Source organism: Chrysemys picta, chromosome 1, assembly GCF_011386835.1.
Source record: "Chrysemys picta bellii isolate R12L10 chromosome 1, ASM1138683v2, whole genome shotgun sequence".
NCBI lineage: Eukaryota > Metazoa > Chordata > Testudines > Emydidae > Chrysemys > Chrysemys picta.
Window position 1 is genome coordinate 56,852,944 of NC_088791.1, and position 15,028 is coordinate 56,867,971.

Sequence of the window (15,028 nt, forward strand, 5' to 3'; positions counted from 1 at the left end):
CTCCCAAGGGTGGAAAGTCTGCCCAAAGCAGAGGTGCAGAGCAGGGCAATCTATTCACCATCCGCACTCCAGTGGAGAGGCTTGCTATTTCTGCTGCTTAGGGAATATTCAGAAGCTTTTACTCAGAATAGAACACACATACCTTGTGTGACAGAATATATTGCCTTCCAACGTGCTACTGATTTCCTGAAAAACATCAAGAATGAAGTTGTAGATGTGGTGGGATTTCCATCATGGGTCACAGACGTGCAAGGTAAGCAAGTACTTTATTAGATGGAGAAACTGAGGCTCAAATTAAGAGCTTGATGCAGCCAGGTGGTAAGGGCACTTAGCCCCTTCTGGGGACATTTATCTCTAATTGATGTAGATGGGACTTGAAGGGGCTCAAAACTGCCAGTTGAGGAACTCAACAGCTTGGGGATTGGGACCAAAATTGCTGAGAAACTTGTGGTCAAGTTTAGAAAAAACCTGGATTTCTTGACTTCCGGCTTGTGTTTGAACAAGACTATTTTGATTATGGCTCTCTGATATCTGGATATAAAGTCTTACTTAGTAAACATACATTTGTAATAGGCTTACTCATGGTGGCTAAATCATGATACCCATATTTGAAATATTAAAATAGCTACGATGCCTGTGCAATTACTATCCTTAATCATTATTTATATTACAATATTGGTCAGAGCATCAATCTGGATTAGGGCCACATTATATTATCTATTGTACAAACACTTACGAGATGGTCGCTACCCCAAAAGCCTTATAGGTACTGATGGTGCTTATTGTACCATACCACACATTTATCAAAGATTTCTGGTGATTACAGAAACTGTCTGAGAGAGAGAGAGATGTGACATGGAATTTACAGTCACATCATTTAAAATATTTCCTGTAATCTTACCTAAAAGATTGGTTGCAGTCTGAGATCCATTAATTTCACAGGATGCTCTTGCCCCTCAGTTTTATCCCCTTGACCCACAAACTTTCCCCAACTCCCCTCCACCCTCTGCATCTGCCTGGTTGTCTGCCCTACACCACAATAGAGTTCTTTCTTCCTACCCTAGCATCCTGTCCTTGGCCACTGAAATGGTTGTTCTTTACTGCTCTGCTAGCCAGTACCACTAGAGTAACACAATCCAGTAGATTTGATTAGTTCAATTTCTGAATTTAAGACTATGACATTGCATTTGTGAGTTATGAGAATTTTGTTCCCACAGATTGCAGTGTTCAAGGCTGAGTCCATGTATTATTAATCTATAAATAACTCTTAACGGTGACACAAGGGAAGGAAATTGTTAGTTCAGTGACTAAAACGAGGAGCAACAGAAGCACGAAAATATCCTTCTATTGCTAGTGAGCAGTCACATATGCTGTTAGTGCCTGGTCCTTCTCTCACTGAAGTCAACTTGTGTTTTGCCCTTGCCTTCAATAGGAACAGGATTGAACTCTGGGGGCTCAGAAATATTTTGGAGTCACTGCAAGTATTTTTTTTTCAGTTGAACAGAGTCAGCCTTTGATGGAGATGGCCTGGAAGAATGTGTAGATGTGAATGACAAATCAAATCCAAAATAAAGCAAATATCTAGGATTTGAAAATTGGATGGATATCAAAATACTCTGTAAGCACTCAGCAGAAGTCTGAGTCACTCCGGGGGCCACACTGACTCCTTCAGCAGTCCTGAATTGGGAAGATGTAAAGGAAAATAAAAGCCACTTTAACTTCCCATCCACATGGGCTGCAAGTTTTGGACTATGTCTAAAAGGTACAGAGCAGAATCTTACTCATGCTTTGTTTGATAGTGTGCTACACTCTAAACAACATAGAAGCATTGTAGGTTTAAAAAATGTGATCCATTTTATTGGATGAATTTCCACATCTTTTCATTGGTGTGTTTTTTCTTTAGGATCAGAAAGAAATATGGGTTAGAACTCTGGCAGCTCCCCTCCCTTTGAATAGCTACAAGCTGTTTTAGGAGCCAAGTTGGCTGCTGTTTCTAGAAGAAATTAGGTTGCTCAATCCTTTTTAATGATATAGAACAAATAGGGCCAGATCTTCACCTGGTGTAAATTGCCTTAGCTGCATTGTGGCTTGAGGTATATTACTTGTAACAGGTATGCTAATTCACCTCTTGGCTTGCCTCAGTGCTCTAAAATCCCCGGGGCTCTGCTTTCCATTCAGCGAATATCTCTTAGGAACTACAGATCCTGGCAAGCAATGAATAGTGAGATAACTGAATCTCCTTTGGCTACTATACCTGCCTTGGCCTCTAAATTGTTGGGCTCAGTAGAGTTCAATGTTTGTACAAAAATGATTTATTGAACTTGTGTTTTGAGCTGGGAAGACTGTATTACATCACTGAAATGAATCTGACCTACCCACAGTTAATTTGTGGTTACGGCTTATTCAAACAACCATTCATTCATATGGCATCTCACATAAAATATTGGGCAAAGATTGTCTTCCATTAGACTTGGGTCAATATTTTTCCAAAAATATTCAATTGTATAAGTAATTTTATACGAAGGACCATGTTCTTCTCTGGTATAACATTATTGATTTGAATGGAGTTACCCCAGGGATTAATTTGGTTCTATATTATTGAAAGATTAAATCCAACTACAATCTAGAAAGACGTTACATCACATGCTATTTATATAATTTAGTTCCTTAAGACCCAGTCTCTCTTAGTCCATTTTCCCCTCTTCTCTGCTGTTCCTTAAAATTAAATGCCATGATTTGAAATGAATTGCGTTCTCTCTCTTTATTGACCTCCACAATGCTACCTGGCCATTCATGACTGTATTTGAACCTGCCTGTGCTATTTAGGTTGGATTACTAGTTTTTGTCGTTGTGTTGTGATGTTCCATCGGTGTCTTTTCTGTATTACCGACTGAACACCATGTAATATATTCTCATTAGTTGCATATGCTCTCAATAATGTTCTTGTTAGTTCACGTTCTACACAGCCTTATAAAACTAATAAAAAGATATTAAGAAGAGTTTTGTTATAAATATATTATCAAACGTAGTTTGCAATGTTTGTTCACTAACATCTTATCTTTTTGGTTATTAATCATTCGGTACAATATGTTGTTTGCAGAATCGAGTTCCTATAATAAAATGTAATGAACTGTTAAAGTTGAACATTTCAAGTTCAACTGCATTCAGCATATTATATTTTCAGGATTTATGTCTGTTAGTATGCATGGAACAAAATATAATATAAAATATTCCTAGGATATTAGTGAGTATATGTTGTTAAGTTTTTGTAACATTTTAACAGATAATCCACAATATAAACTCTTTCATCAGTCAATGAAGTTATGAACCTATCTGAGAGTTAGAGTAAATCAAATCCTATATGGCAGAAATAAGCTACAGTAGTTGGATATTTAAGAATTTGCTAAGATGAAGCAAACATTACTTCATTAAAAAAGTTACATGCATTTCTGTATGCATGTATGTATTGATCAGTGAGAGTGTGATAGATGTATTTCTATAAAATACGAAAAAGCAAGTCACTTTAAAAGAATAGAAATGGAAGGAGTATTTAGCAAATCTTTCCCTTACCTTGTTTGAAAATGCTGAAATTATCTGTGATACAGGATTCTCTGTTCCAAACCATGTTTTTACTTTCCATTAACCTGGAGCCTTTTCAAAGTACAATACTATTTTGCAAATATTGTTAATAATCTGTGGATTTAGTAATATTCCATATACTGTGATTACTCTTCAGAGAGCAATTGTCAAACTGCATAAGAGAGATGCCTTTTACCATTAGGCTCCTCCTTTCAGTAAGGGAGGATACATTTCTATTACCATATTTTTTTCTGCATCCACCCAGTTTTACTATTAAAAAAGACAGGTCTTATTGTAAATCCCAGAATCAGGTAAAACCATGAAACTATGCTTCAGTTGTTGTACGTGATGTGTTAGGATAGAGTTGCTCCTTGCTGTGCTTTTTGGAATGGAATGATTCCATCAGTTCGCCTTTGGGCAGTGGACATGTAGTCTGATCACAAGCCATTAGAAGGTATCATGAAGAAGCCACTGCTGATTGCACCCAAGTCACTACAACACAGGTTATTCAGTCTCCAGTGTTATGAGGTGAGGATAAGTTACTGCCAAGAAAATCAATACTGGTTGCACATACACTGAGCAGGGCATACCTTCCAGATTACATCATGGATGGCTCTCCAGAACAGATTGTCTACCACGAGGCTACAGAAACTTCACCTCTCTAGTAGGAATTTCCAGGTAATCTAATAAAAGCACTGAAGAGGATGAGGTGCTACGATCAGTAGCACCCCCTCCTGCACCCAAACTCCCTCCCTCTTAGTTAACTAGAATTTTTGACTTACCAGAACCCCTCATTTCCCCAACATGATGGATAGCAAAGCTTTTACTGTAGTAGGCTGGCACAGGGGCTGATGGGCTGGAGAACCAAGATTCTGCTTCCTGTGAGAAGTCACCATGGTCCAGCAGAAGAACGATTGGCAGTACACATAAGCAGTTAAGAGAATGTCAACCTAGGTGGGCAGCTCACTACAATAAAACCAAGAACCAGATCCCACTGTGACATTGCGCTCCATAATGTTTTATGGAAATATGCTTATGAGTATGAATATGATGCAACTGGAATATGCTTTAGGCAAAAGGTCTCTTGTAAGGTATCATTACAAAGCTTATAATCTACTGAGTGTGTTCATCCTTTGTATGCATGTATCATTCTTGTATCTGAAGCTAGAAATATGAAGTATAACTCTGAGGTCCTATTGTAATTATGCAACGTGTGGGCCATTAATGGCAGTTTAGAATCTTGATGGCTCCCATTGACTAAGACAATTGGTTGTAAATGGTTTATTTACCTGCAAGCCTTCCTGTGTCTGTGTGAGTCAGCCCAGGAAGAATGGAGGCTGGGGTCTCACAGGACATGTGATCATGTCACAGGATACTTGAATCCATCTTAAATCTGGTACTTTTCTATTTAGAAGGAGGGGTGGGGGGGGGGACCCAGAGAGACAAAAGATTCCCAGCTTGTGCCAAAGCTATAAAAGGGGGTGGAACGGAACAAAGGGGGCTGCCAGTCATGAGAACACCCCTAGTTTCCACCTAAGATGTCTGCTGGAACTAACAAGGACTGTAGCAGGGGAAAGATTTGGCCCAGACTGGGAAGGAGTCTAGTCCATGAAAGAAGCTTACTGGAACATCTGAGGGTGAGATTTTACCTGTAATCAGTTTCTTAATGTATTAGGCTTAGACTTGCATGTTTTTACTTGATTTCATTTGGTGACTTACTTTGTTCTGTCTGTCTATTACTTGAAACCACTTAAATCCTACTTTTTATACTTAATAAAATCACTTATTTATTAATGAACCCAGAGTAAGTGGTTAATACCTGGGGGAGCAAACAGCTGTGCATATCTCTCTATCAGTGTTATAGAGTTTGAGTTTACCCTGTATTTATAGACAATTTATGAGTTTACCCTGTATACGCTTTATGCAGAGTAAAATGGATTTATTTGGGGTTTGGATCTCATTGGGAACTGGGTGTCTGGGTGCTGGAGATAGGTGACCTGCTGAGCAGTTTTTGGTTACAGTCTGCAGCTTTGGGGGCCATGGACCAGACCTGGGTCTGTGTTGCAGCAGACTAGCATTGCAGCAGTCCCAAGCTGGCAGGGAAAACAGGCTCAGAGGTAATTCCAGCACGTCAGGTGACAGTCCCAAGGGGGTCTCTGTGACTGAACCCGTCACACCCACTACACACGATGAGAAGGTCTGGCTTCAGCCAGCAAATAGCCACACAAAACAATAGCAAAAGGCAACACAGTGGACACGGGTCCTATGAGATAGCTACAGAATCAGAACAGTGGTAGAGACTACATTGAAGACATCTGTTGAATAGCAGCAGACAGTCGGAACACCCAGACATACTGGGCTAAGGTTAGGACTAGGTGGTCTTAGAAAGACCCTCAGCCAGCCTGATGTAGGAGAGTCTGAAGAAATGAGGTATATGAGTAAGCCAACCAACAAAATGAAGACAGAAATAGGGTGGAAGCAAGTCCCCCACCAACAGCTGCAATGTACAAGAAATGGGAGACTGGTTCAAAGACCAGCCCACTTTAAAGACTGAGGTCTAACAGACTGCAATGTGCTGGTGGTAAAGGCCATGTCCCTGAGTTGGTCTATCTCAGGGGTCAGCAACCTTTCAGAAGTGGTGTGCCAAGTCTTCATTTATTCACTGTAATTTAAGGTTTTGCGTGCCCCAATACATTTTAATGTTTTTAGAAGGTCTCTTTCTATAAGTCTATAATATATAACTAAACTATTGTTAAAAGAACAGGAGTACTTGTGGCACCGTAGAGACTAACAAATTTATTAGAGCATAAGCTTTCGTGGACTACAGCCCACTTCTTCGGATGCATATAAATATGCATATGCATCTGAAGAAGTGGGCTGTAGTCCACGAAAGCTTATGCTTTAATAAATTTGTTAGTCTCTACGGTGCCACAAGTACTCCTGTTCTTTTTGCGGATACAGACTAACAGGGCTGCTACTCTGTAAACTATTGTTGTATGTAAAGTAAATAAAGTTTTTAAAATGTTTAAGAAGCTTCATTTAAAATTAAAATGCAGAGCCCCCCGGACCGGTGGCCAGGACCCGGGCAGTGTGAGTGCCACTGAAAATCAGCTCACGTGCCGCCTTTTGGCATGCGTGCCATAGGTTGCCTGCCCCTGGTCTATCTACTAGTAATCTCTGGCCCCAGCAAGTCAGCAAATGCTGGCACAAAACAAACAATAACAACAGTTAAAAGGAAAGATATCACAACCTGCCTGGAACATGAAGGGAGGCACACAGACTGCAGGAAGGAATAGTTTGGTAGAGGCAGCAAGAAGTCAGTCTGTTTGCACAGTGCTTGAATTCTAGCTGCAGTTGCAGCATCTCTGTTAATAAAGAGCCAGTTTAGTTTTAGAAACATGGAATGCTCTCATGTTATTACTCTGGACATTTGTCTGTCAGTTAATATTTTATATATCAATGTCATTATCAAGAATATTTGTTTTCATCCATGGAACTCTTTTTATACAAGGAAGTATTGTTATCTCGATTTTTACAACTAGGGAAACTGAACTATGCTCCCCATAGATAAACTACGTATTCTTAATCCTGGATTTACTTCACCTTCCCAAGCCCAGACCACAGGATCAGGTTTTCCTTGCAACATGTTGATAAAAATAATTGTTTAGAAATTAAGAGTAGTGTCTTGTACACAAAATCTTAAAGAGGTCATCACATAAAGGCCCCTTATGCCTTATAGATCAGCACCACTGCTCTTTATAAAGGACCAATACCCTTAACTTTTGAAAGTTCAGCTTCATTCATATTCAACAGTTCACATTTAGGTGCAGGGTCTGGTAAATGTGGGCAGTGTCTACAGAAAATACACTAATTAGAAATGAGCTGTTCAAATCTAACCTAGCTGCTTGTTCAAAATTGCTGTGCAGAAGTGAAACTGAGCCAGAGTTTCACATTGATTACTTGCATTTATCATTCCCCAGCCCTCCTCAAGTTCTGCTTCTGGGCTTTACCCTTATTACAAATTGCTAGTGAGACTATTTGTATATGTTGTGCAAAACCATGGTAAAGACTTCACATACTGAACCCTCCAGAGGGCTCCCTCTGCAGAAGGGACCCTAGTAATTGGGGGATATACTGATGTGCTTTGAGATAAGATGATGATTCTGTGCAAACTAAAAAGGCAGAAGTAGCAAATCACCTGTTAGGTGGATGAATAAAATGCTTAGTGCCAAATTCTGCTGAGTCTTCTACTGTTTGCTATCCCAGTGAAATCAATATTGGATTGCACAGGATGTGTGTCAGGGCAGAATATGGCCTTTGGTATAACAAAAATTTAGCAAAAATGGACCCTTTCTACTTCAAATATTTGATAAGGGAAAAGGCTCCCATTAGACAGATGAGAGAGAATAGGATGAATGCATCAATGGGCTTTCTCCAATGGTTGAAATGAATCATAATGGCCAGTAAACCTTCCCAGTTCTACCTCAAAAATACCAGTAATCTGTTGCACTGAGTTTCATATTTAGCCTGTCATATTTGAAGATACAATATTGGAAATGTGTGGGTAAAGTACTAAGCATTGTCACTGAATAAATGGTGAGAAAATGTTTAAGATTTTAGCTGATGACCCTTTAGCATTGTTGCCTACAGCAATGTGCTGTATATCGCCACCTGTCATATTTAATCATACAATCTCCTTGCCTGGTATTTAGCAGCAAGTCTCTTATGTTTCTCATATGTTGCCTCATCAGTAAAAATTCCTTCTGTAGTCAGGTTATTAGTGGGGTGTTAAATGTAATATGCTGATCTAAGCCCTTTTAAAAATCAAATCTGATGTTTTCTGTCTTTGCTGGGCTTCAGGCCCTGAATGCAAAATAATTCTAAACCTTCCCGCTTTCACCCACCCACTCTTTCTTTGATCTTTAATCGTTGCAAATGAAGAGCCAAGCAGACGCTAGGAGTCATTACAGCTAAGTGTAAACTGTAGAACTGGGGTATGTCATTATATTGCAGAAAGACTGTTGTGCCTATGATAGTAAAGCCAATCCTACTCCAAATAAACTTGTAATATTATATTTATGAAATGGTAAGAACATTAACATGAAAATAATCACAGCTCAGATACTCCAGAGAACATTTATTCCTCTGAGATGCAGTGACAATTTCTGTCTAGGAAATGAAAAATGATTATCTTGTTAGTAGCACTGCATGCTCTGCTTTGCAATGTGATTATTTACTATTTCTACTACATTAGCACTTTGGGCATGTCTACACTGCATCTGGGAGCTAGCTTCTCAGCCTGGGTCCATAGACTCGTGTTGGCAGGGCTCTAACACTAGCTGTGTGGACGTAACTCTGACACTGCAGCTGGGGCTGGAGCTCAGACTCCCAAGTTCACCCACTCCCACAGGCTTCAGAGCCCAAGCTCCAGCCCAAGCTGCAATATCTATGATGCTATCTTCAGAGGGCTAGCGTGAGCCTTGATAAAACAAGTCTGTGGATCCGGACTGGTAGGCTCGCTCCTAGGTGTAGAGGAAGTATTATTTCCATTTTACAGGTGGGGAACTGAGGCACAGAGAAGGTAAACAGTTTGACCAAGGTCAAACAGGAAGTCAGAGGAACAAGAAGAAACTGAACCCAGCTGCCCTGAGACCGAGTGCACAGCCTTAACCACCAGACCTTTCTGTGAAGTTGTCTCATCTCAGCCATTAAGCAGGATTGAGCCTGGTCAGTACTGGAATGTGAGCCCTCCAGTGTCTTGCCACAGTAGAGGTTTTGAGTAGCTCAAACCAGCTCAAAATCTCCCATATTGGCATTCCATGGATATTGAACAGGATGCATGGCAACCTGCCGAACTCTACAAGAAAGGGGAAATTGCCCAGCACAATTGTCTTGGATCTTTCTGAGAGAAGGTTACAGGACAACTGCAGTAAACCAAACCCTCTGACTCAGGCAGTAATGTTTGGTAAACACTTGTGATAACTAAGGATCCCCTTGTACATTTTGAAGAATAGGTGTGGCCTCGCTGCAACTGGTCAGAAAAATCAACATCTAAATGAAATTTCAAAAAAGTTGGAGGGTGGGGAGGTGGAATTATGTGAATATTTTTGTTTGTTTGTTGTTTTTGGCCAGCTCTAGGCTAGGCCAAATTCTAATTTAGGAGTTCCCAATCTAAGGGCTCAGCCTAAGGTGCTGAGAATTGTGGGCCTGATTCAGTATAGCACTTAAGCATGTGCTTAGATTGAAGTCAATGGGATTGCTCATCTGCTGAAAGTTAAGCATGTGCTTAAATGCTTTGCTGGTTAAGGACCAGAGTACTCAGGACTTTGCAGGATCAAGCCCTAACTTAGGAAGTACCCCTTCAGTTGTATAATTCCCCTTCTAAACAAACACCTTCATACTCCTTGAACTGGAGTCCTGCTGCTCCTGACTCAGAAGGACAGCAGTGTTTCCACTTCCAATCACTGCTTTTCTGTGTACACATTATTTGTAAGACATTTTGGGGGAACAGTTAAAGTAAAAGATGCTTAGGCAATTTAAAACATTTTAGTGGAGAAAAAGGTGATAGGTGCTGAGAAAGATGTGGATTAAATATTAACTGGGTAGAGTATGTTTGATTATTGTTTATTTTACTTCTTGCAAAAAGAAAACCCCTGTGTGTTTTCATTGTATTTATGAACCAGATACCCTGAAGAGATTTTAAGCTTGGTTATATTTCCTGTTATAGAGCAAACCAACCTTCTTTTGCTTCAGTATGGTATTTACACCATTTTTTCATTTTGTTTTTTTTAAATGTTTTCTGTTTTGCATTTTGGCTTTTCCTGAGCCTAACAGTTTTCTGTGTTTTTTGCACAGGTTACCATTTCTTCTCTGTTTGCAAAATGGTTTGTTATTGTTTCTTATGAATTTTAGCACCCCTGTCAGATCAAATAATAAGATTAAGGAATTCTATCAATGCCACAGAATGTTGATATAGTCTGCAAGCTCTTTGGTGGGGAATTTGAGAAGTGTGAATACAGAACTCTAAGGTACATCCTTTGCAAAAGTAATCCTATAAAATAGTTAATCTACAGCATAGCACAGTACAGAAAAGTGACTCTTGCCCTGAGTATTAAGTTGGCTTTTAGATTAATTCCAGAGACATTTTTCCCTTGCTCAGCCCATGGGGTTCTGCATAGATACAGGGGTCCAAACTAGTGTATCAGATTGTAAGAGCAGGGCCTAAGTTGGGTGGACATCAGTTTATGGAGTGCATACCCAAAGACCTTATAATATTGCAGGAATATTCCCCAGTTATGCTGAGTGCAAGAAAAGGCTGAAAATGGTATAGAAACTGTAAAATCCTGGAAAAAAAATTACAGAAAATCGAGTTATTGTATTTCATAAGTACAGTTTAGCAAACAAACTGTTTTGCTCTTGCTATAAAGTAGAGATACATTTCTATTCTGGATAAAATATAACTGATTTCTCATAATATTCACACCACAGGTCAGTTACTTCGGCTAAAGATGTTTCGAGAGGATCATGGATCTTGGATGACAATGTTCTTCAGCACCATTCTCTTCCTTTTCATTTTTTCTCACATTTACAATCTGTGCCTCCTTATGGCAGGGAATATGAGGTAGGCCATGGGTTTTTATTTTCTCTGTCTTCTATTGGTGTATATATTCTCTCTGGAATTTATTTTATAGTGTGCTCCTGTATAATTAACAGTTTACTATAATGAAAACTCATTAGCATTTAAAATCTACCTTTTTCACACCTCTGTTTTTCTGAATTTAGGCATGATGGTAATTTAGCAGCTTGACTGACTAAGAGGTTTGATGATCAGTGATGAGTAGTATTAAGCTGATTAGTTCACAATTATAAAAATGTGACCTCAGCTATTAAGCCGACTTACTAATGATTCTCGTATCTACTGCTTATAGTTTGTTCACAGAAAAAAAAATACATTAAACTGAAGTTAAGGTTGAGCATGTATCAGTAATTTAAGGGTAAAAACATTACAGGGACATTGGGATAATTACAATATGAAGCATTACAACCCAGGAAATTCAGATGATCAAATGGGTGAATATCTTATCTACTTAGCAAGCCGAAAAAGTTACTGTTAAAGAATGTGATGATGTGTTTAATGGACTGAAATGCATTAAGGAAATATAAATGTGATGTATTATAGGTTCCAGTGTGCTGCCAAAAATATATGCAGCATGTGAAGTCCCATTACCAACATAAGATAAAATAAAAGCTGAACTTGACTAGATGATAAAACAACTGGGCTAATAATGTGGTTACCATAATAACACCAAACATTATGAAGTTGTATTGTTCCAATAGATATGAATAAGGGCATCAAATGCAATTACTATCCTAGGAGAGCAAATGTCCATGTGGTCAGAAAACCATCAAGGCTCTGAGATGGTAGTTACTGACAGATACCCAATATAAGCAAGGTAGGATAATCCTCCCAGCTCATGAGGTTTAGGTCTTACATGTCCATCCTGCATTTGTGTCGGTTATTGACTGTGTCATTTTGTTATTATTATGCTTTATTTGCATTTGATTTTCCAAAAAAAAATAGAAGATATAACTAGCTCTTGGAGTCAGTGAATACTGGGCCCTGCCAGGTGACAGCATTAAGATTTTGTAACCTTGACTCATGTTCGGAAATGAAGTTAATTCACTCTTGCCAGCACTTCTGTGCCTCGCCTTTATTACACTCTCCCTTGTGTTGTTTGCATACTGCCATCTGTGCTGAAACGACTGTGTGATAGTCAAAGCCTATGTGCACACAGACAGACACGATCTATTTATAAAATTGATTGATTGATACATGCTGTCTTATAGAACATGAAATAAAGTCTCTCCATCCTTGGTGTTTATGCCAGTCTGATATCTGAAGAAAATTATTATGAGAAATTGACTGTGGTATGCCTGGTGAATCATTTGGACTCACCAAATGCTCTGAAGGTTTATTGGAATGTGCTTGGTGCATTTCTAGCATTGGGACAATAGGCAAGAATGTAAACAAACAGTACAAATCTCACTCTTCAACTGTGTGACTTTGATGTAGAACAATATCACTTTCTCCCACATCATATATGTGTCTGCTATACTTATACTGCAAAATTCTTCCATTCAGAAGGAAACTTTTCAACTGTAGATAGTGTATTCAGACAGAAGAGAGCTTGAATTGGCTCTCTCAGAGTACAGGTAGTGCAGTATGCATTAATTCTCAGAAAAAAAAAACACCAGTTGGGTTTGAGAGACTCATCAACAAAAGAGAGAATGCCAGAGCCCACTGTTTAACTCTATGTTACAATGACATTTTAGAGAGTAGATTTCCTCTCATTTTAGTGAATGTAATGTTTATGAAAGCTGCTTGTTTGACTCTATACAAAGGAGTTACAGCATGGACAGCACACTTTGCTACACTGCCTTAGTAGTGCAACCCAATCCTACACTGGAGGAACTGGCATTAAAGATAAAGGGGTAGGTCAGTATCCATGGTCACGCAGTCTGTAGTCTCTGCACAGATTGCTGACATGCATACTTACTGTGATGTGGACTCCTGAACATTAAATACTTTAAAATAAAAGCATTTACAATAATAAAATCATCCTTCCAAAACAAGGGCTAAGAGCTGGGCTTTTTTTTTTAAGGGGTGGGCAAGCAGTGTGGTCACCTTGAGTATCAAATTTTTTGAACGTTTTCCACCCAGACCGGCAAAAGCTGGCTGAGAGAGCCTTAAAACCCCAACCCCCCAAGACTGAGTGGGAAAAGATCAACTCTTCTTGTGCATGTGTGCACATCACTTTGTCCCTCTACCAGCTAGCTTTGTGTGATGGCAGGGGAATGAAGCTGACAAGTTTCTTCATCTCTGAATACTGGATCTTGTCAATGAAAAGTCCCTAGTGCCTCACAGAATGGAGATATTGTGAGAGTGATGAATGTTGCCAGATGCATGTCTGCGCTGGTGAACACAACAAAAACAATGTCCTGGTGGGGGTTGGAGTGAGTCCCAAGACAGGAGATAGAGCTTTAACATTGTTTCAAGACTCATCTCGGAGTATGTGATAGGTTTGTGTTTATTGATGAGACTTTTTTTAAAGTGCTGTTTCAATGAGTGTTTTATGTTTGTCAAACCCAAGAATGTTTCATTAGTGTCCCTTTAAAAGTAAAAGTTTAGGAATTGTGCTTTACTGGGCGCTGAAAATAGGTGGCCAGTTTGTTGGTGGCTGAATACACACTGTGCAGCCAAAGGTTGCTTGGAGAGTATGAACAGCTGGATCAAAATCTTTGTGATTAGCCATTTGTGACTGTGATAGAGTGGGGATAGAACTCTACTGTATTGAGAACACCATCTTGCCCATGAATGTAATTTATTGTTAGGGGCTCCACTTTGTATCGCAACCTCCATTGTAGATTGAGGCATCCATTTTTTGGCAGTAGGGGCTTGACACCTCGTTGAATGACTGTCTGAGAAGTTGGCACAGAGCAATGTAATGCTATCAGGTCTGATTGTCTCTCAGTTATCAGCCCAACCACAAGAACGATGAACTCTCTCCACCTGGGTATATGGCCTAATGAGGTCAGAGACTACATTTAAGAGGGGAATTCTCTCTCTGAAGGGAGTGTGTGTAGCAGGTCACAGCCACCATGCAGGAAGTCTGGGCTAAGGAGGTAGAAAATCAGAAAAGCTGCTTATCCTATGGAGGCTCAAACACAGGACATAGAGGGGGGTGATTTCAGGATTGTTTGTTATTTTCCAAATATCTGTAACTCTCTAATGCTGTTGAAGAGTAAAATGCCTGAGGTTAAGAAATTCCTTTTCTAAACCTGAGTTCCTTGCCTGCCTGCCATCTTGTCCCTGAAGGGCTGGAATGCTCCTTTGTGTGGTCTAAGGCAGCTGGACTGGAGGATCTTACTGCCCAAGAAGGGTGCTAGACACAGGGTATCTGGGAATATACCTGAGAGACCCAGAGCTACAAACTGTGACCAGTCACCACTAGAGCAGGTCGAGAATTTTCTACAGAACAATTTTAGGGGGGGGGGGGGAAGGGGAAAATGCCAATTCATTGAAACAAAAACTTTGTGAAACTTATTCACTTTTGATGGAAGACTTCTTACTCCCCCTAGTTCTGAGAGGGGTGAGATAGAAAGAGGGGCCCTGGAATAGCCAGGTGGCTAGGCACTCATCTGGAATGTGGGATACCCCTCTTAAAGATCCTGCTCTGCCTGATTCAAAGTAAGGACAGGAACGTTAACCTGGGTCTTCTGTGTTCTAGATAAGTGCTCTTTATCTCTTTTCTGTTGAAGCTGTTCCTCATTGTATAAATATGCTTTTCAGTAACAGACACTGACTAGCCTCGTGGTTAAGGAACTCACGTAGGATATGGACATCCAAGTTCAAGTCCCTGTGACTCCCACATCCCAAGAGAATTCCCTA

At 39.8% G+C, this 15,028-nt stretch overlaps 1 protein-coding gene across 5 annotated transcripts in view; it reads left to right on the forward strand.

Annotated features, from left to right (window-relative positions):
- The window catches only part of TMEM117 (transmembrane protein 117), a 347,322-nt gene that overhangs the window by 46,716 nt on the left and 285,578 nt on the right, over positions 1-15,028 (forward strand). For 4 of the 5 annotated variants that reach the window (XM_065557570.1, XM_008162495.4, XM_008162496.4 and 1 more), the window contains one exon: positions 11,068-11,200. In XM_065557570.1, the coding sequence (XP_065413642.1) occupies positions 11,088-11,200 (113 nt within the window). In that variant the 5' untranslated portion in view covers positions 11,068-11,087. Of the gene's footprint in view, positions 1-9,158; positions 9,307-11,067; positions 11,201-15,028 lie in introns of those variants that run through there. The other variant, XM_065557578.1, reaches the window with a different exon arrangement.